Raw genomic sequence first — 22172 nt, forward strand, 5'->3', positions numbered from 1 at the left:
GTCGTCTGCTTCCTCCTCCTGCTCCTCTCACTTAATATAATGTTTCCTTGAATCATTTATTGGTATTGAGTGGTCCAGTTTTTGTATATTGTATCGAAATCCATAAAAAAGTGAAAAACTGAAGGACACAAATTTCTAATCTTGGTTTAATTTGTATCAAATCTGACATGAAACAATGTTAATTATTCATAAATGTTTAGAAAATCAATACTTTCTTCGTGAAAGAAGCTTTATACATTTAATAAAATGACAAATTTTAATGTTTCATGCAAGAAATTCAAAAAAGTTTAATGTTTTTATCGAATTGAAAAAGTATTCCACACAAAAAACTTCACAAAATATTTCTTATTTGAGAATTGAATGCAATATATATATATATAAAAATAGAATTTTTCCTTTGCAGAAATATTTTGTCAAACCTAAATGTAACCTTTGGGATTCTATGTTGATTTTTCCACACAACATTCCATCAATTAGAAACAGTTTCTGAAAAACAGAACTTTGATAATCATGAGCTTTATTGATAATCAAATATCAGTTACAAATATCAGTTTTCTTAAAGTTAAAGGTGCTGTAGGCAGGATTCCGCATCTCCGCCATCTTGCTTAGGGTTACCTTAGCAAGATGGCGATTTGAAACCCAGCACAGCCAATCCTGTCCTGTTTTCTCTGACATCACGCCCTCACGCAAGTTAAGCCCCTCCCACAAGAACGTGTGACGAACGCCCCTCGACCAATCATGGTTACTGCCTCAGGGGCTCTTCTGATTGGTCAAAGATACCTGGAGCTGTCGAGATTCCTTTTCAGCTCAGAACAGAGACAGATGGAAACGCTGCGCCCTCGCGGTAGTGCAATTATGCTACACTCCTAAAGGATTATCAATGGATACTCTAACATTTAATCCAAAGAAAACACAGAAAAAATAGCACTGACTAGCAAAATCCTGCCTACAGCACCTTTAAAGTGCAGAAGTGGCAAACTTCGTTTTTCCATTTGTTTCGAAATGATAAAAGAAAAAAGAAGTTTTGGACTGAAAGTGACTGAAAGGACTTTGTTCATCTAAAAACTAAGTAAAAAAGAAGGAAATTTTGACTTAAATACTGAACAAGTAACTTTTTTTGACTGAAACATGGAGACGTTCTAACGTCCTACTGACTGTGAACGCAGCACTTTGTCATGCTCAGAGTTTCAGGTTTAACCTGTGTGTGTGTGTGTGTGTGTGTGTGTGTGTGTGTGTGTGTGTGTGTGCGTGTGTGGGGTGGGATCAGTGTGTCTTCCCCCTCCTGCCTCTCTTGTTTTCCTCTTCACTCACAGTTTGCAGACATGAGCGGACGGGTGGGAGATCTGAGCCCCCGGCAGGCTGACGCCTTAACCCAGGTAACACACACACACACACACACACACCATCTTCATCCTCATCTTCATCACCGTCCTCATCCTCAGGTCACATCAGATCAGTAGCAGAAGTCCTTCAGCCTGAAGTTTCCTTCAGATTTGCTTCATGACCCTCAGAGAAACTCAGATTTAACAAACTCCTGTTTTTATAGAGACAAATATTCATTATTAAATCAAAACTCCCTCAGTTTAACCCGAAAACTCCAATTCATGTCATTAATGTCAGTAGATTGTACGTGTGTGTGAGTTCCAGACTGGTTTCTGTTCTTGTTTCCAGCAGCTGTTTGAGCTGATTTTCATCTCTAAACGTTGTTCACACTGGTTAATGAAGAGATTCACTGGTTACTGGAGGTTTTCAGTGGTTCATGAAGGGGTTCACTCACTTTGATCAATTTTTTTCCTTGTTCTGCTCTGTTTCCTGACTGAGTTTTTCAACTGTGTTTAAACCTGTTTTCTGCTGGGTTCTGACTGTTGATGGGATCCTTCACTGATGTTACGGTTTGGACGTTTTTTTAAACAGTTCCTGACAAGTTTATCACGTTTTGCATGGAAGATTTCTCTTTTTGTTTCTTTTCCACCGACATGGGAACTGTGAGCAGTTGTTTTGCTCTCTTTAAACTGGGTTTTAAACTGGTTTCTGACTGGTTCTGGACTGGATTATCCCGTGTTCCCTCTCAGATGTGTGTGTGTGTGTGTGTGTGTGTGTGTGTGAGGCCCCCTTCAGTTAATCATACCGTGATATTGATAAGATCCGCTTGTTTCCAGTTTCGGGGGCGGATCCAGGACCTGGTCCCCGACCTGCCGGCTCAGCACGACCACTACCTCCTGCGCTGGCTCCGAGGTGAGGCCGCCCGGCCGGGGCCGCCCCCCCCAGGGTCCCGACAAACAGGTCTGAGGCGGACCAACGGCCCAAAGAGGGGAAAAACACAGCCCTGTCAGAGCCTCCAAGCTCATTCAGATCAGCCTGCTCATTCCTGGACCCTGAACGCAGCACGGCTCCTGAACGCCACACACACTGTCTCTGAAACGTTCCATTCTCATTTCACACACAAACAAGAGAAGAAAACACTGTTTTTAATCAAGGAGTTGGTCATTTTAGATCAACAATCAGTGAAAAATCTGAACGATGCGTTCTGGTTTTTCGCAAATTCAAAGATCTAAGAGTTTTTCCATCGACACAAAAGGCCAATTTCTGTCAGATGTTCATCAGTCGATCTGAATCTGTGCTGCGGAGCGTTTCCTCCTCCGGTGGAGCCGATCCGCCTGCTGATCAGGGTCATTGATCGGGTGTTCGTCAGGCTGGACACTAAAACAGGTCCAGGTCCAGGACCTCCACATCCTGACTTAAACTCATGAAAAGTTGGGAGCAAAAACACAGTTTTGTGTTTAGATTTAAATTTTTTGTATTTTAAAGCTTGAGTTTATTTATTTATTTATTTGTTTTACTTTGAGGATCCTGCTGTTTTTCCAGTTTGTTTTAGAATCACAAGCACATTGTTTTCACAGCCATGTATTTGTATTTTTAATTATTTTTGCCTTTAAATATAAATTACGACATTATGATTAATATTAATCATTAAATTAGTCGTTAAATGTAATTAATCATACGCACACATTGCTTTCCAGGGACCTTAATTAATTTAATCTCATTTATTTCACTTTGATTTTATTAAAGAAACATGAAAGTAATTTAAAAACTTTTCATTTATCAGTTTTCATCTTTTTTAAAAGTATTTTTTTTTTATTATTTAAAGTGTTTTTAGAAAGCCTATATCTTCGTACCTGATTATAACAATTTTGAAAGAATAATGCTGCTTTTTTAACAGCTATTCCCTAAATGAAGGCAGGAGTCTGGCAGGCTTCATTTTCTTTTATTTTTTTTTTTAAAGTTTTTTCAAGAGTTTCAACAGAGAACAAATATTAACATGTGAAATCAGGTCGGATTCAAAAGTCAACAGTTCTTCACAGGAAGTGTGTAAGAGTGACAGGCCTCCTGAAGTTCAGAGGTCGTCGTTCCAGTTACTTCATGTGTACTTTTACTTGAGTACAATGAGTCAGTCTGTCCTGGGGGAACCGCGCTGACGCTCTGGATGCTTCACATTCCACACACACACACACACACACACACACACACACACACACACACACACAACACACAACAAAGTCTTTGAAGGAAAACCAAATAGTATTTTTTACTTCAAACATGTCTATAAAATAAGTTAAAGAAGGGATTTACTGCAAAAGATAAAAGTATTTTAAGGGATATTAAACACATTTAGTCCAGAAAAATGAAGTTTTAAAATAAGAGCCTGTGAAAGTTCCTCTCTCTGCTTTAAATGTGAAGAGAAGCGTTGAATCTTGACGGCGGTTCCCTGCAGGGACTCAGAATCTGGTGGAACTGATGCGGCGGGTTCAGGTCGGAGGGTTTTCCAGGTGGGGCAGAGTTCCAGCTGTGGACTGGTCCAGCATTCAGGGAACTTCTGATCGATGCGGGTTTGAACTTTTACCGGACGACTTCTCGTTCAAAACATCTGTCAATCGATTTGAAAGGAACTTTAAACCAAATTCAACATTTCTTCAGCCAGCAACAGCTCAGTGAAGAATTAAGAATTAAACAGATGTCATTTCTTTTAAATTAACCATTTCTTTTTTTTTTTTTTTTATTCTTTAAACGTAGTTTTGGCATCATTTGAATCTGAGAAGTTCACTCAAATATAAAAATATGCATCTTCTTTTTTTTCCCAGCTCGGAACTTCAATGTGGAGAAAGCCGAGGCCATGATCAGAAAGGTGAGATCTGTTCAGTGAACACACCTTGACCTCTGACCCCTGGCGGTCAAAGAAGGAAGCACATTCAGCTCCCCGCTCGAACACTGAAACTAACTGCCTGCAGTTTGATTTTTATAAAACTATTCGGACATATTCTGTCTCAGCCGGAAATGTGCTGCCAGAGTGAAAACTATAAAACTGCTACGCTGCCAGTTCGTAGTCAGCAGCCAGATAACAGTTAATATTTAATCCTTGTCGATCGGAGTTGTTTTCAGACTGACGGCACAGAGTTGAAGCTCCAGAGAGCATAAACAGCGTTTTCTCGTTTTGATTGCATTTATTTTTGAGCACTTTGATGGCCGGTGCTCTGCCAGTCCGTCTGGCTTTTGTTAGCCAAGTGTGCTAACTTTACGTTCAGATTCCTGGAATGTAACTTTTTAAAGTCGAACCCCCTTAAAATGAAAACCGTCAGTAGAGACATAAAAATGGTGTCGCGTTTTCGATGTGACACCCGTGTGTTTTTATGAACGAAGGACGATAAAAACTTTGTGTTTCTAATCGGAGACCGCTAACAGGATCAGCTTTAATGGGGGCGGCCATCTTGTTTGAAGACTTTTGACCTTGTGCTTAACCAGGATTTCACTTTTTCCTCCTGAGCTCCCAGAACACTGAAACATACAAATCTGAGTGCACACTGTTGGACAGGGGAGGCGTAGTATACACTGGCGCCATGGCAACCGGGGCGTGGTGTGACTGAAACCATTAGCTGCTGTTGCACTGCATCTGCTGTTACCATGACGACAAAGCTCCAGAACAATGACCAGCGGTCGTCGTCAATGACCTGCTGAACCTGAGCCGTGACGTTAACCTGGTTTCTATTACCATCGCCATGGCAACAGCTCAGTGCCGTACATACCGTCAATACTCAAACGGTTCCATTGTCGCAGCTTCTCACCAAAGATCAACCGTGTGGCCACATATTTATGATCAATACAACGTAACATTGACTAGCTGATGGCATGCTAACCTAGCTAGCATGAACAGGTGGGCCATAATTGTCCGTGTTCGATTCCAGCTGAGCTCATATCATTCGTGTTTGATAGATTAGCTCCAGTTGAACTTTCAAATGATGGCGCTCCTCTTCGGTTCTCCGCAGCACGCAGAGTTCAGGCGGCAGATGAAGGTGGACACCCTCGTATCGGACTGGAAGCCTCCGGAGGTGAGACGGCGTGCTCCGGGCGTCGGGCTCAGCGGTGTGTCTGGCCTTCGTCACTCCCCCTCTTCCTCTTCCTCAGGTGATCGAGAAGTACGTGTCCGGAGGGATGTGCGGTTACGACCGCGAGGGCAGCCCCGTCTGGTACGATGTGATTGGTCCTCTGGACCCGAAAGGCCTCCTGCTGTCGTCCACCAAGCAGGACTTCATGAAGTCCAAGATCCGCCACACGGAGCTGCTGCGGCGGGAGTGTCAGAGGCAGTCGGAGAAGGTTCCTCATTTCCTCGTTCCCGCAGTCAAACTGCTTCATTTGATCCTACTTATGTGTTTTTTTTTTAACTTATCCTTTCCTTCTCTTTGCACCTCCACCTCCTCCTCTTCTTCCTCCTCCTTCTCTTCCTCCTTCTCTTGCCAGCTGGGAAAGAATATCGAGGCCATCACTCTGATCTATGACTGTGAAGGACTTGGACTGAAGCACATGTGGAAACCAGCAGTAGAAACTTATGGAGAGGTCACACACCTGCCCGCTACACACACCTGTGTCACACACCTGCCTGCTACACACACCTGCACTCACCTGTATGTTAACGTTACGTCTGTTCTCCTGCAGATCCTCACCATGTTTGAAGATAACTACCCTGAAGGGCTGAAACGTGTGTTTGTCATCAAAGGTGAATCCTGCAGATACGTTTGACTATTATCATATTATTCGATATTTGAATAATCTTTTTGGTTTTAGTTTCCAGTTAATTTCCCATTTTTTTCTGTTTTTCTTCACAGCTCCCAAAATATTTCCGATGGCGTACAGCCTCATCAAACACTTCCTGTGTGACGAAACACGACGCAAGATCCTCGTTTTAGGAAGTGAGAGCAAGTTTTCTGTTTTTACCCTCAAATTTGAACATTTTATATCTCATTTTCCATTAATGCGTCGTTTAATGTGTTTTTGTAGCCATTTTTACTCATTTTAAACCAATTTCAGATGGTTTAGTTGATATTTTCTAACATTTATTTGACGTGTGCAGGTAACTGGCAGGACGTTCTGCGTGAGCACATCGAGCCTGAGCAGCTCCCGGTGGCTTATGGGGGAACGCTGACCGACCCGGACGGAGACCCCCGCTGCAGAACCATGGTTCGAACCCCGCACCGCTGCAGCTTGACTCATTTACCCACAGCTTACCTGCTGTTTTATCACATTTTAACCAGTTTCACCATTAGTCAGATTTACTAACAGCTTAACCCTTTTTACCATTTTACTTTCAGTGTTACCAGTTTTACCACAGTTTTACCACATTTTACAGAGTTTTACCACAGTTTTTCACAGCCTGCTGTGGTTGCAGATAAACTATGGCGGCACGGTTCCCCGTTCGTTCTACGTTCGGGACTCGGTGAAGATTCAGTACGACAGCAGCGTGACCATCAGCCGAGGATCCGTCTTCCAGCTGGAGTTCGACGTGACGGCAGCAAGAAGCCTGCTGAGGTACCAACACACACACACACTCACACACGGAAACATGTCGTTGTGCAGAGTGTCCGTTTCCTCACCTGTGTGGCCCCGCCCCCTTCCCAGATGGCAGTTCTGCAGTGACGGGGCAGACATCGGCTTCGGGGTGTATCGGCGGACCGGAGACGGCGGCGCTCAGAAGCTGAGCGACATGCAGCAGGTTCTTCCGAGCGAGCGCTACAACGCTCACCTGGTCCCTGAAGATAACTGCCTCACCTGCACCGAGCCCGGAGTGTGTGAGTCTGCGCCACAGCGCCACCACCTGGTCACTGCTAGATCAACTAGATTCACATAATTAGTAAAACTGCTACAAAAAGTAAAAATAATTGTGTTTGTGTGTGTGTGTGTGTGTGTGTGTGTGTGTGTGTGTGTGTGTGTGTGTGTGTGTGTGTGTGTGTGTGTGTGTGTCTGACAGACGTGCTGTGTTTCGATAACAGCTACAGCATCCTGCAGTCGAAGAAGGTGAGCTACAACGTGGAGCTTCTTCCCCCGGTGGACGAGGCCTCGCAGAGCGCTCGCAGTCGGGGAGACGGTCGGCGGCAGTGACCCCAAAACACAAAAACATTCAAAAGAAGAAAAGAAAAAAACCCGAGATGAATCCTCACATCGCCTGACTGATCTGTGTGCGATTATGTGTGATTATATTACACATAAAATCCAGGTTAATTGTGACAGGAATTCAGTTTGAGTTCAGGAAAGTGCAGCATGTCAGAGTGATGCAGAACCACTTCTGTGCATGAGGTGGCGCCAGTGAGGCACCGCAGTCCGTTCAATGAAATAATCCCATCTAGACACCAGTTTACAACGCCTGAGGCTAGCCGGTTAGCATGCTAACATCAGCACATCAACTCACCTTCTCCGATTTTCAACACAAGCTGAAGCTGAACCGACACTCTCCACACTGGACTGTTAGCAGACGTCTCAGGAGCAGCGTTAAGCTGACCCTTGGTTTTCTCCTCCATATACATCTAGAAAAGCTGCGAACGCTTCAAAGCTCTGAGCATTTTCCAACTCAGCGGAACATTTTATGTAATAAAAAAAACAGGAATTCAAGGCACAAACTGACATGTAAATCAGCCACTGCACTTTATCAGCTCAAATTGAGCTGTAATGGCGCCAAATGGGCTTAAAAACATGTATCGAAAACACAAGATGTTTCAAAGGAAAATATTTCTTGTGTTTAAAACTGTGATTATTTAAATTCTGCCTGACTTATGTACAAATATGTAGAATAATGTTTAATTCTGATTATTGTTTTAATTTATGGACAATTGTCTGTAATGTTCATTTTCTACAATAATATTGTAATAAAGATAAACATGTGATTTCATGTTTTTCTCCCTTCTTCACTTTTTTGTGTATAAGTAGATATTTCCCCTAAAAAAATCCTTGTGTTATTTTTTATTCCTCATAAATTAGCTTTTTCCACTAAGGTGAGGGGAAAAAGTAAAACAGGAGATTTTGATGTTCAGTTAGCTTTAAAAAATCACATAATTTAACAAATATTGAACAAAATGAGGAACACATTTAAAAGAAATGTTTTTCAATGTTTTATTGTGAGTTAAAAGGCACAAAGTCCTAAAATTCATGATAATAGTTAAAATAAATCACAAACATTGAATTAGGATAATAAAAACAAACTTCATTTTAAAATAGGCTCAAATTAAGAAGTGAAATGAAAAAACTACCATAACTGTGTGACTCGTGAGCACGTGTTGTGTATTTCTTGTGTATTCTGCAGTGTGTATAGTGTGTGTTGTCCGCTGGGGGGCGCTGTCATGAACCTGCTGCTGTTACATAAGAGCTGATCAGAGTTTGTTGGAGCCAATAACAAAGAGCAGAGTCACAGTGAGGTGAGGTGAAGTGAGAAAACATCCCAGCAGCTCTGCTCACTGTGCATCATCAACAACAACAACAACAACAACAACAACAACAACAACAACAACAACAACAACACACCTCATCATTATTAATGCTGCAAATAAAAAGCACTGAGACTGACGGCAGACCGGCCGGCTGCCAGCCGCGTGCAGGCCGGGACAGCGTGAGGATGAGGAGGGATGAAGGCCGGAGGGGTGGAGGGGGTGGAGGGGGCCGTGATGCCTTTACATAACAGCAGCTGGCTGCGGACACAATTGGATGAAAAACCGCTGGAGCAGCAGCAGAGTCCGTCCTGCTGTGTGCCGCAGTGCCCAGCAGAGAATAACAAGGGGAAGGAGGGAGGAGGAGGAAGAGAAGGAGGAGGAGGAATGAGGATGAAGGAGGGAGGAGGAAGAGCAGGATGGAGGGAAGATGAGGAAGGAGGATGAGGGATGAGGAGGGATACTTAAAAAGATGCTCAAGTCATTTTTTTCTGCCAAGCTGTTCTCCACATCCACATTTATTCATTTATTCACACGTGAACATGTTTTTCCTGATTTTTATTACAATTATGAAATATTTAATGTTCTAATATGTCCTGATCAAAAGAGCTCATCGTGACCTTTGTGTGACCTTTTTGTTTTCTCAAACAAAACAATGAATCTGTTTTTAATCAATCATAAATAACAATTTATACAATGTGATCCTAAATAACATATCTATTTTTATTGACAGTAATAACTGAAAATGATCTCAAATAAACTTCATCGTCAGAAAGTGTTTCATCACTTTTTAATATCATTTAGATCTGTTTCATGTTTTTAGTATTTTTATATTTAATTTTTATATTAACATTCATGCAGTTCAGTTTTGATCGGAGGTAAATTCTAATGATTCTAAAGATTTTATTTACTTGTAGTTATATTTTAAATATTTTAAGTACTTGTGAATTTTTTTTTTTACTGATCTTTATAAATTTTTCTTTAATTTGTTCAATTTCTTTTTTTTATTTGTTTTATTTTTTTAGGCATTTTACAAGAAAAGTTGAATGAATGTGATTTCATCATTCGGGCTTTTTCTGTATTTTTCTGTCCTGAATCAATACATTCCATCGTGCTTTAGCTTCATTTCCAGATGTTTTTCCTTAATTATTAATGAATAATCAGTTGTTTGTGTGGTGACGTCAGAGGTGCGGTGTGTTCGTTTATTAGCCCTACCTGTCGCTGCGCGGTGGGCGGGGTTACCGGGGGTGTGTTTGTGCGGCGGCCGGGGGGGCGGGGCCGCTCGGACATGAGTAAATGACGTCAGCTCCCAGGTCGCCGAGCAGAGAAACAAACATGGCGACAGAATGGAGCGGGCAGCAGGGTTACGCTCTCACCGTCATCATCTGCCTGTGGAGCGCCGTCGGCGGCCGCTCGGAGACGGCCGGGGCGGCGGCGGCGGCGGCGGCCGCTGCGGCAGCGGCGGGGTCCGGCGGAGGCGGAGGCGGCGGCGGTGGCGGCAGAGGCGGCGCCGGGAGTCAGGTGCTCGGCATGCGGCTGGAGCGCAGCGACAAGCCGGCCAGCACCAATGACGACGGAGTCATCCAGGTGACCGAGGAGAGCACCGTGCAGCTCCGCTTCTACGGGCTGCGGCTGCACGCGGGCGCCTGGACGCAGATCCGCTTCTCGGAGGTGACGGAGGGAGAGGAGGAGGAGGAGGAGGAGGATGAGGAGGCTGCGGCGGCTTCCAGGGGCGGCAGCGGCGGCATGACGGACGCGCCGGACGGGAGGACTTGTACCGACTTCACCAAGGACATCGTGGTGGGCACGTTCATGAACGTGAGCAGCCGCGGCACGTCGGGGCTGCTCAGCCTGCGCGTCAAGCCGCTGCGCAAGAGCGAGCCGCGGAAGGAGTACGCGGTGTGCACGCGGAGCGCGGAGGGCGGCGGGCGCTGGGTGCTGCTGGGGGACTCGGACGGGCGGCTGCTGGTGCTGGAGGAGAAGAAGTCCTTCCTGCCCGTGTGGCTGCAGGCCATCCTCATCTCCTGCCTGCTCGTGCTGTCCGGCATGTTCAGCGGGCTCAACCTGGGGCTGATGGCGCTGGACCCCATGGAGCTGCGCATCGTGCAGAGCTGCGGCACCGACAAGGAGAAGAAGTACGCGCGGAAGATCGAGCCCATCCGCAGCAAGGGGAACTACCTGCTGTGCTCGCTGCTGCTGGGGAACGTGCTGGTCAACACCACGCTCACCATCCTGCTGGACGACCTGATCGGCTCCGGGCTGGGCGCCGTGGTCGCCTCCACCATCGGCATCGTCATCTTCGGGGAGATCGTGCCCCAGGCGCTGTGCTCGCGCCACGGGCTGGCCGTGGGCGCCAACACCATCGTGGTGACCAAGCTGTTCATGCTGCTCACCTTCCCGCTGTCCTACCCGGTCAGCAAGCTGCTGGACGTCCTGCTGGGCCAGGAGATCGGCACCGTGTACAACCGGGAGAAGCTGGTGGAGATGCTGAAGGTGACGGAGCCCTACAACGACCTGGTGAAGGAGGAGCTCAACATGATCCAGGGCGCGCTGGAGCTGCGCACCAAGACCGTGGAGGACGTGATGACGCCCCTCAACAACTGCTTCATGATCCAGGCGGACGCCGTGCTGGACTTCAACACCATGTCGGAGATCATGGAGAGCGGCTACACGCGCATCCCGGTCTACGACGACGAGCGCTCCAACATCGTGGACATCCTGTACGTGAAGGACCTGGCCTTCGTGGACCCGGACGACTGCACCACCCTGAAGACCATCACCAAGTTCTACAACCACCCGGTGCACTTCGTCTTCCACGACACCAAGCTGGACGCCATGCTGGAGGAGTTCAAGAAAGGTGCGTCCAACTTACCCCGCCACAACCTCTTCCGCGTGCACCTGTCTCCAACACCCCCCCCCCCTCCCCCATCTCCACCCATCTCCACCCTCTCTCCCTCCCGTCTGCATCAGTATCGATCAGAACGCATCGATCAGTGGAAACATAGCAGTCCACTTTTACGCACGCACGACAGCCGGCGGCGCCTTTTACGCGCAGCGCTGTGAGCCGGGAACGCACGTTTCAGCCTCCCGATGCAAAAGTGTCGCTCGGAAAATGTTTCTGTGGGTTTAATAACTCTGCATCCTCCGTCTCACGTGCACAGTAATGACACCACGCGCGGTTAAAGCTGGAAAAAACGCAAGAAACGACCGAAACTAACATGTGCGCACGAGAATTGATTGAAATCCAGGGCTTTTCTTTTTTTTTTTTTTAGTTCAGGACTAATGTTTACTTTTCTTTTACATATATGCAACTATACTCCTTGAATTTCAAATTCCCGCCTGTTGTTTTTGTGGTTAGAAAACATTATATTAGCGCTTCGGTGGCGCAACTTGACTCACGCGTAAAACTCAGAGGAACTGTATCCACATGTAGGGATGTATGAAGCATGTATCCGACTCCTCTTTAATCTGTAGGCTGATTCCATCTATTGTTTGAGTGTAGAGTGTAAATTGCAGATTGGAAATCAATTATTTATTTAAAACAATTACCTCCTGGGAAAAGCGTTTCTAGCTGCACAGAAAATAATAAACAATAAACCATTAGTTGAATGAATCCAATAGAAGGCTGTAGAACAGTCATGCTGTTTTTATTGTCTTCCTTTAGAAAGAGATAAACTCTTAATTACAGCTCCAAGAAACATTAAAATATAATCTTTCTCTGTAATCAAGCTGTTACATACAAATGAGTAAATCAATATACAGATGAAAGATTAACTCTGCACTTATTTAATCATATAAATAAAAATACACTGTAAATGCACAATTATAAGTAAATTAGTAAACTACGCTGAAAAAGTGTGTCGTGTGTTCATGAAGGTTCTCTTTATTGAATCTTCCAAAGCATGAAAGTAGTTTGATTGATTTGAGAGGATCCTGCATTTGTGGGATGAGCAGCAGAGCGGAGCCAGTCTGTTTCCTCCTCACTAAACCTTCTCAACTTGCTTTCGTCTTCTAGCAGCATCGAACTAAAACTAACTTTAATCCACGGCTCTTTTATTGTCTGAATTAAACTCCTCCACATAACAAGTTCAAATCTGCAATTATTCTCTTTTTCCTTTTTTTTCGTTGATCATTATTTCTGATAAAATTGAATTTAATTTCTACAAAATCAGAAATCTATTTTCCTTTCGATGTTTCCGCTCTATGTCCTGTTTTAACTTTAGTTTTTACTCCAACAGAATAAAATCTACTGTAATCTGATTTTAAAAGCATGTCTTCACAATGAAAGTGAGCGTGTTAATGTAGATTAAACGATTCAGAAAATTTCTACAAAAAAGAAGCAAATCTTTTTCACCAGGAGCTCAAGTCTGATTGAAAAAACAAACATTTCTTCATCTAAGATCCAGAGAAAGTTTGTATTATGAACGTTTGTATTGACACAGTAACTCAAGTTTCCCACCTTTGACGTCTAGAAGTGTCATTTTGTTATTTTTTTTTGAAAGTACTATTTAAAGATCTGTTCTAGAATAGGCTTAAATTATATTCAAAATCCATGTATTTATAATCAAAATGTTGTAACCCCCCCCAAAAAATTGTTTTAATGTTAAGTTTAATTTCTACAAAAAAAGAAAATTAATACAATATTAATACTGTGTTTCATTTTAAGAGGCTCAAATGTGATTAAAAACACAACTTTTTTTAAGCAATAAAATACAAACTATCTACAGATTTCAACATCTTAATGGTGGTAATGTGGTTTTCTGTCATTATATCCCATCCAGATCCTTAATAAGTTCAGTTTCTACCAACACCGAGGCACTATCTTCAATAGATGTACAGATGGGAGGAGATGCTTTCAGAAGTGCAGATTGAGTGTTCTGAGCCTCTGATAGGTGGTGTGAAGCCGCTCTGTGCTGGATGTGGTGGAGTGGCTCCCTCAGTGTCGGCTTTAATCTGCTGCCAGCTTTTTGTTGTGGCCGACGCTCGTGTGCAGGATTTCAGGATCTAATCGCAGGAATCAGCCGCCGCACGTTCGGGCGCGCCGGATTAATGCAGGAAATCTGAGCGCTGACATCCACACCTGGGAAGCCCAGCTAATGCGAGAGCCGCTGCCGGGTGGCTCCTGCATGCTGGCGCACGAGGATGCTGGTGCATGAGGCTCAGCGAGCGTCCTTAAAACCTGCAGAAGGTCCAGTGAAACTTCACCTGTCAGTGTGAATGAGCATCACCTGCAGCCCAGGCTTTTTATAGCTGCAGAAAACAGCCTCACTCTGCAGAAAACAGCCTCACTCTGCAGAAAACAACCTCACTCTAAAAACCAGCCTCACTCTGTAGAAAACAACCTCACTCTAAAAACCAGGCTCACTCTGTAGAAAACACCCTTGCTCTGCAGAAACCAGCCTCGCTATAAAACTAGCCTCACTCTTCAGAAAACTGTCTTGCTCTAAAACCAGCCTCGCTCTGCAAAAACAGCCTCGCTATAAAACCAGCCTCACTCTGCAGAAACCAGCCTGACTATAAAAACCAGTCTCTCTGAAGAAAGCAGCCTTGTTCTGTCAAAAAAACAAAGCTCACTCTGCACCAGCCTCATTCTACTGGTACCAGCCCAGCTCTAACAACAGCTTTTCTCTAAAACCAGCCACGGTCTACAGACACCAGCCTCTCTCTCCAAACTGAGCTCTGCTCTGTAGAAACTGGCCTTCGTTTTCAGGAACCAGACTTTTATGAAAACAGCCTTGCTCTCCAGAAACCAGTATCACTGAAACCGCCCTCACGCTAATGCCAACCTTATTCACCTAAAACCAGCCTCGTTCAACTAAAACAAACCTTCTTCTACTAAAACCAGCTTCGTTCTACTTAAACGGGCCTCATTCTGCAAACCAATCTCGCTCTACAGAAACCAGCCTTTCTCTCAAACCCATCCTCGTTCTTCACACACGGCTCTCGACGGGCTCTTGACATCTTTTGAAATACTGTGAACGCCTCGGATAAAACACCTGAACATGACAGTTAAAGGGACAGTGAAAGAACGCTACACGCCTCACTGCTGTCCCCGATACACTAAAGTAAAAGTCCTATAATCTCTTATAGCGTTCCTTATAATATTAACATTATTCCCAAAGTGTTTCCACACAAACATATTCTAGTGTCCTCAAATTCCTCGAACAGCGTGGGAAATATTGAGACACATATAAACAGAAGGATATTGATTTAGTCTTTACCCACCCAAGACTTTTTCCTGAAGGTGCACTCGGAGTCATAATGCCCAGTGGGTGAAAAAACGCTGAGTCATCTTTCGGCAGATGGATCGGCTCATGAATTAATGATGCTGCAGCTTGTGTCGGTGCTTCTTTCAGCCTGGAAACATCTTCTCTTGTTAGTTTGTGGAATTCATACAAGCTTTTCTGCTAGTCATACCTCTGGAAAAGCTGCGATCGGCTAAATCTTCTCCCTGAAAACCTTTGTTTATTGTCAGCTTCTGCGTTTGCTAACATAGCTCTCAGGAGAATAAAAATAGTGACTTCTATATGTTGTCCACAAGTTGCTGTTGTTCTAAACTCTCTTCTGCTCCACATATCTCCAGAAAAGCAGTGGATGTCTAAATCTTCTTTAGTTGTTAAAATGTGTGTTTGCTAACACAGCTCCAGCTCCAGGGAGGCTAAAAGAGCAAATGATGTCCGATGTCTCGGAGGTGCAACTGGGCCAGTTACTGTTGGAATAAACTCTTTTCTGCTCCACGCATCAGTAGAAAAACTGTGAATGCTGAAATCGTCTGATTGTGTCCGTTGCACGCTTGTGCTGGCACAGAGGAGACTAAAGTAGCTGTCAGGTGCCGTCCGTCCCGCTGACCTCGCCGTGCTCCGGTGAAGGTGGGGGGGCAGTTTAGAGAGCGCTCAGGAGTTTATTTTTACCCCGCCCTGACTGTTCCTCTCTAAAGCTCCTTGTCTAGCCTGCGCCGCATTAAGACGACAGTCTGCCCTTCCTGTAAATCCACAGCCAGGAAGCATCAGGGGGCGGAGCTAATCTGATTACGCCCCCCCCCCCCCCCCCAAAGCCTGTCCTCATTGGTTCTAAACCATGTCAATCACTGTGAGAATTGACCTGGTGTGTCTTAAAAGGACATAAAAGAGGATGGGAAGTTGGGCTTTCGGCGGTACCCACCCCCTTTGGATCTGGTGGCGTTGTCATGGTAACCCGTGTTTGTGTTTGTGTGTCCTCCCCCAGGTAAATCCCATCTGGCCATCGTGCAGAAGGTGAACAACGAGGGGGAGGGAGATCCGTTCTACGAGGTTCTGGGATTGGTCACTTTGGAAGACGTGATCGAGGAGATCATCAAATCAGAAATCCTGGACGAGTCCGACCTCTACAGTGAGTCGGCGGGGCTCATACGCACAGAAATACCATCACTGAGATTACTGTTACTGCTACAGCTGCAGCCACACGGGAACAGTAACACGGGAACAGTTACACAGGAACAGTAACACAGAAATGGTAACAAAATAACAATAACAAGTTAAAGTAGCAAAACATAATGTCACAAATTAAAGCAATGCAAAGCAACACAAAGCAACAAAAGATGAAATATAAAGTAACAAAGTAAAGTATCACATAGGGAAAAGTAACATTGTAATAGAGTAAGAGAGAACTTGAGTAACTTGTCTTCATCAGACTGCGGTGGAGTTTAACTCAGACTGAATGAAAATGTTCTGCTGTGTTGATTCATTTTCTTTGCCGATCCCTCTCAGCTGTTCTTTTCTGGATCGTTTCCTCTTGTTTGTTCTTTTCTGGAACATGTCCTCTCGATTGTTATTTTCTGGAATGTTCCCTCTCGGTTATTCTTTCCTGAGTGTTGCCTCTTGTTGAATGCCCCGTCTCTGTCTCCCCCTGCAGCTGACAACAGAAACAGGAAGAAAGTGGACCCGAACAAGAGCAAGCGCGACTTCTCCGCCTTCAAACACGACGCCGATAGTAAAGTGAAGATTTCTCCTCAGCTCATGCTCGCTGCCCACCGCTTCCTGGCTACAGGTCAGCTAACACCACTAGCAATGCTGCATGCTATGTTAGCTTAGCTACATCGCTGCATGGCTATCACGGGACAAACAACAACGCTAACCTCAACAAAGCCAGCCTTCGTTAATGCTAGCTCTGGATAGTGGCAGTGCTGATGTTGCTGCTGTTGGTGATATTGGTGCCTTCCTCATGTCGCTGCTCCACTCGTGGCCCGATTCCCTGCAGAGGTGAGCCTGTTTGGGCCGTTCTACATCACGGAGAAAGTTCTGCTGAGGATCCTCCGGCATCCCGACGTCATCCAGGAGCTCAAATTCAACGAGAACGACAAGCGTTCGCCACAGCACTTCCTGTACCAGCGAGGGAAGTCTGTCGACTACTTTGTGCTCATCCTGCAGGTGAGTTAACGTTCATACTAAACGTCATGCTAACAGACTTGGTAACTTCAGATAACTGTAGTCATTGATGAGTCTACAAAACTAACATTAAATCTGAGCTATAAATGCAATAAATTGCAATAAATAAAACATTAAATGGGTAACTTTGGATAATTTAACAGTACAAGTGTAAAATGTTTGTATGTTGGAGGGAATAGAAGTTGGCTGAGCTGGTTGACACCCGAGGTGTGGACGATGTCAGTGCTGACACTCAGAGTGGAACCTGAGCGCATCGCTCCTGTTTCACCTTTACACAGTGTGTGTGTGTGTGTCTGTGTGTGTGTGTGTGTGCGCGTGTGTGTAAACAGATCAGCTGGAGCTTCATGTTTTATTTACATCACCTCAAAGTGTTTCTGTTACCTGAAGCTGCCCGACCCCAAAATTCAGATAAAACAGTGGCTTAAACACGACGGGGGAAAAACAAACTAACACTAGCTAGCTAAAACAATGGCTGACATGGTTAGTTACAATAGTTAACAGTAAGTACTTAGCTACAACAGCTAATGGTAATCAATAAGTCACTCAAAAAGAGAATTTAAATATATGTGAATTTGTGTGTGTGTGTGTCTGTGTGTGTGTGTGTGTTTTTCAGGGTCGGGTGGAAGTGGAAGCTGGAAACGAGAACATGAAGTTTGAAACGGGTCCGTTTTCGTACTACGGCGTGATGGCTCTGAGCACACCGTCACTGGGTGAGAAACTCTGGATGCTAGGCTACGTAGCTTAGCTGTGTTAAACCTCATATTAGAGATTGGATGATATTAGCTCAGTCTCATAGCTTCACTTTCCATAAAGTGATGTAGCACGATTCACAAGGATGGAAAATGGCTCAACTTATTATATAGCTTAGCACCTAGCTTAGAAAAGCGAAAGTCATTAGGTCTTGCATTAGCTATGTTAAGTTAAGCTATGCTACAAGTTAAGCTAAGTTATTTTTTAGCTAAATTGTAGAAAATTTAGCTGATTTATGGTAAGTAAAACTAAGCTATGTTAAATTAGGTCTGTAGTGTTGTTATGTTAGGTCTGCTTCCATAGATTAAGCTATATTAGGATATATTTTGTTAAGCTATATTGAGCAATATTATGTTTCGCTAAGCTACTTTAAGTTCTGAAAAACTTCTCTAAACTTGGCTAAATCACATTTTCTCTGTACTAATCTGAATGGTTTTACTTACTCGGGACACATTATGCTAAGCCAAGCTTCATTAGAACAACTTTAGCTAAAATTAGGACACTTTATGCAAATCCGCATTTGATGAAATATGTGAATCTTACAGAAACTGAGCTGCTATTAGCTGTCATTTTTAGAGGGAAACAAAGTTGTGACATCTACAGCTTTTCCAGAAATATGAGGAGCAGAAAGAGCCTGCAGTCGTTGTCCTTTAAGTGTTCGCAGTTTTTCTACAGATATGTGGAGTAGAACAGACGGAGAAGGTCATTTTAAGATTGAATTGGAGCAGAAAAAAGCAACCCCTCCAAATAAACCTCTCTCTCTCTCTCTCTCTCTCTCTCTCTCTCTCTCTCTCTCTCTCTCTCTCTCTCTCTCTCTCTCACTCTTTCTCTCTGTGCCCCACCCTGACCTGATCCCTCCCCCTAGCCGTCACCCCTCCCCTCTCCCCCTCAGTGGCGTCCCCCCCTCCACGACGCCTCTCTCTAAAGAGGTTCTCTCTCTTCTCTCGTTTCCCAGGTAACCAAACCGGGGGGGCCCTGGGGAGGGGTGGGGGGGTTCCGAGGGGTCTGATTTACTCACCTGTCCTCCTTTTTTTTCCCCTCATCATCTTCACTCTCCTGATCCAGCAAGTTTCACAAAAAGATCAAAAGTCTGAGACGCCGTTCACACAGCGGTTCCAGGTGAAAACGCAAAACTTCCATTGTGTGTGCAAACTTTATTAAAACAGCTCCCGAGGTGGAACTTCTGGGACAGACTGTGTCTCCTTGGAAACGGGGTAAAATGCAGCTTCTCAGAAACTGCTGCTGCGCATGCACACCATGGGAGTAGTAAACGGTTCTTCTGCACATGCTCAGTGGATGGACAGTAAGGACAAGATTTTCCTCCAGAGTGTCACAAACTGCAGTCCAGGTTCTTCTGGTCCCGGTTCTCCTGGACTCCAGTGTTATATCACCGTATCTCCATCCGAATGTCCTTGTTCTCCATTGTGAATGTCATAGCCTAGCATGCTAGTTACATAGCTTTCAGTGTTTTGCTAAGTAATAAAGAATGATTAAATAATGTATTAAAAATGTGTATGAATTAGATCTTCTAAAAATTTAATAAAACAATGAAATAATAAAAATATACTTTATAAGATAATTAGATAAAAGAAAAAAATATTTTCTGAAAATTACTTTATCAAAAGAAATAAAAATAATAATGAAAAACTTCAAAAATCCTTTTATAAATAGACAACGGAATGTATCATACAATGATAAATTTGAAAAATAAAATAGTTTATCAGTGTTCATGTTTGTGTAACTTAAACATTAGTTCAAGCTGTAAACTTGCTGGATGGGAGCAGCACCCTCTGCTGTCTATCCTGTCACTTCCACCTCTCTTTCACCTCTGACCTCTGACCTCTGATCATCACTTCTCATCTTCAGAATGCCGGTTTGTTTTCTCTTTTCACACAGGAAACAGAAACAGCCTGTCGCCTCCTCATGCCTTCACCTTTCACAGAGTTATGCTCATCATTAATCACGATCTCACTCCATCTCCAGACAGATGTAATCAAGAGCAAATATCCAGTCCTCTCTGATCTGCAGGGTTCTGCCAGAAATTACTATTATTATGATTATTTCCTGAGTCTGTCAGAAAAGGATTATGATTATTATTATTAAATGATTATTTTATACATTAAAATAAATGAAAGAAATTATTACAAATAATAAAGTGAGAATAAATCATTTTAAATAATTCCACAAAATAATTGAAAATGGCTTACTTTTTTTTTTCTTAAATCTATTTTAGCAAAAATGCCTAAAAGGTTGACTTTTGATATATTTGATGAAATGTACTCGGAGGTTTGAATTTAAGCTCAAACGACCACGATAAACTCACGTTTGATAATAGTTCAATGAGCTCCCCCTGGTGGCCCAGCTGTGAATCTTCAGACTGGCTGTTTCCGCTTAAGATAGTCCCTGTCAATCAGGCCACGCCCCCTTCACATGACATCACTGAATACACTTAACCTCCTCCCCCTGAAACAGACCACGCCCCCTCAAACAGATCATGCCCCTAAAAGCTGACCACACCTCCTCAAACAGGCCACGCCCCCCCCACATGTCATCACTGGAAGCAGCCAATCAGAAGATGCCGAACCCGCCGCCGCGGCGCGTGTTTTCTGCACTCTTCTCGACTCGCCTGGTGCTTCCTCCATCTTTGTTTCTCCGCCGTGGTGAAGCGTCTCCTGTGATCGCTCCGGCTCATTGTCTCGCTGTCGTCCCCCCCCCCGCTCTGTCTCGTCCCCCAGAGTTCCGCTCTCCGTCTCACGGCGGGAACCTGAACCGCTCGGCGTCGCTCAGCTGCACCGAGCGCGGCCCGGAAAGCGGCTCGGTGGGCGGGAGCAACACGCAGATCCCGGGAACGCCGTTCCAGTACATCCCTGACTTCTGCGTCCGGGCGCTGTCCGACCTGCAGTTCGTCAAGGTAACGTCAGCTCGTTCTTTAAAGTGGAGTTACTGTGATGTAAGTAACATTGAACATTTTTCACTAATAAATTGATATTAATCGTTATTACCATTAACTTCCATTGATTTGTTATTGAAAGTGTCCCCATCACATGTGGGACATGAGCTCTGTGCCTCAGTGTTTCTGGTGGAACCCTGTCAGAGGTCAGAGGTCTCCGGTGGTCTCTCCCTCCTCAGATCACTCGTGCTCAGTACCAGAACGGTCTGCTGGCGTCGCGGCTGGACAGCACGCCGCAGTCCCCCGAGGGCAGCCACCCCCGCCTGGACATGTCCATCTCCCTGCCGCCGGTGACGCCGCCGGGGACGCGCGTCCCGCTGCCGCTGGCCACGCCCCCTGTGAAACGCCCGCCCTCCGGTGCCCAGCCGACGCCGCCGAGCGGCCGCGCCGCCCCGCCGCCGGGCTCCTCGGCCCGCCGCCCCAGCCAGTCGCTCCCGCAGGCCGCGCCTCCCGCTCCTCCCAGCAACCACATGGCGCTCTCCCAGGCCCCGCCCACCGCCGGCGCCGCCAACCCCCACCCGCCCCTGGGCTCCTCCAAGTCCCAGCAGCCTGCCGGGGGCCCCGAGAACGGGCCCGGAGAGTCCGCCTCGCTGCTCGGCGAGCAGCAGAACTGTGTGGGCCCCCGCCGGCCCAGCCACCCCCTCCCCCACCCGCACCCCCTCCCCCACGTACACACCATCAGCCACGCCCACACCGAGAGCACCATCTAACTTCCTGTTCCTGTCAGTGTGAGGGTCAGCACAGGTCACAGACCACCCAAACCCTGCCTGCATGACACCCCCACCCCCCCCCACACAGAGACCCCAGCAGAGTGAGAGAGGGACCTGGGTTCGAACGACCTTCACATGTCCTCAGTGCAGTGGAGATAAAGGAGAATTCATTAATTTCTCTTAAAGGTCCCATATGATGCTGTTTTTCAGTCACGTCATATAGGACTCAGAAGCCCGAAAACATAGGATTTAAATTTTTTCGCCCCATATTCATCCCTTGTTTGGAGTTTCAGCGGTCTAAAAAGTGGCTCTGACGAGTCGTCCTCAGAACAGGCTGTTTCTGAGCCTGCTTTCCGGTATGCACTTGAACGCGTCTGGCCACGCCCACTCTCTCACACACACACACACACACACACACACAGGGTGGGGCACAGTCAGGGGGAGGAGTTCAGTCCGCTTATTTCAGGATAAGCGGACCAAACTCAAACTCGACGGTGTCAGTAGGCTTTTTCACAAAATGAAGTGCAGCAAGGTAGGGAGGAAACGGACAGTTTTCAAATTTGAACCTCATAGTGAGGCTACGGCAGCACATGCTACT

At 45.3% G+C, this 22172-nt stretch overlaps 2 protein-coding genes across 3 annotated transcripts; both read left to right on the forward strand.

Moving 5' to 3' along the window:
• Nucleotides 1-1276: 1276 nt before the first annotated feature.
• sec14l7 (SEC14-like lipid binding 7) lies at nt 1277-8080 on the forward strand. Its single transcript, XM_030085152.1, has 11 exons — nt 1277-1376; nt 2160-2235; nt 4140-4183; nt 5319-5381; nt 5458-5646; nt 5791-6046; nt 6156-6239; nt 6401-6507; nt 6716-6855; nt 6946-7115; nt 7295-8080. Exons 1-11 carry the CDS (start codon nt 1323-1325, stop codon nt 7423-7425), a joined length of 1314 nt encoding a protein of 437 aa, XP_029941012.1. The 5' UTR covers nt 1277-1322; the 3' UTR covers nt 7426-8080.
• Nucleotides 8081-10037: 1957 nt separating this feature from the next.
• LOC115383100 (metal transporter CNNM4) lies at nt 10038-21782 on the forward strand. 2 transcript variants are annotated; one of them, XM_030085150.1, is made up of 8 exons: nt 10038-11598; nt 15966-16109; nt 16632-16766; nt 16977-17146; nt 17778-17874; nt 18780-18869; nt 20650-20825; nt 21044-21782. In XM_030085150.1, the coding sequence occupies exons 1-8, from the start codon at nt 10038-10040 to the stop codon at nt 21572-21574; spliced, it is 2904 nt and encodes a 967-aa protein (XP_029941010.1). In that variant the 3' UTR covers nt 21575-21782. The 2 variants fall into 2 exon arrangements, with proteins under 2 accessions (XP_029941010.1, XP_029941011.1); XM_030085151.1 differs by lacking the exon at nt 18780-18869 and having other exon boundaries at nt 10244-11598; nt 21044-21780.
• Nucleotides 21783-22172: the final 390 nt, after the last annotated feature.

Source organism: Salarias fasciatus, assembly GCF_902148845.1.
Source record: "Salarias fasciatus chromosome 7 unlocalized genomic scaffold, fSalaFa1.1 super_scaffold_4, whole genome shotgun sequence".
NCBI classification, from domain to species: Eukaryota; Metazoa; Chordata; class Actinopteri; order Blenniiformes; family Blenniidae; genus Salarias; species Salarias fasciatus.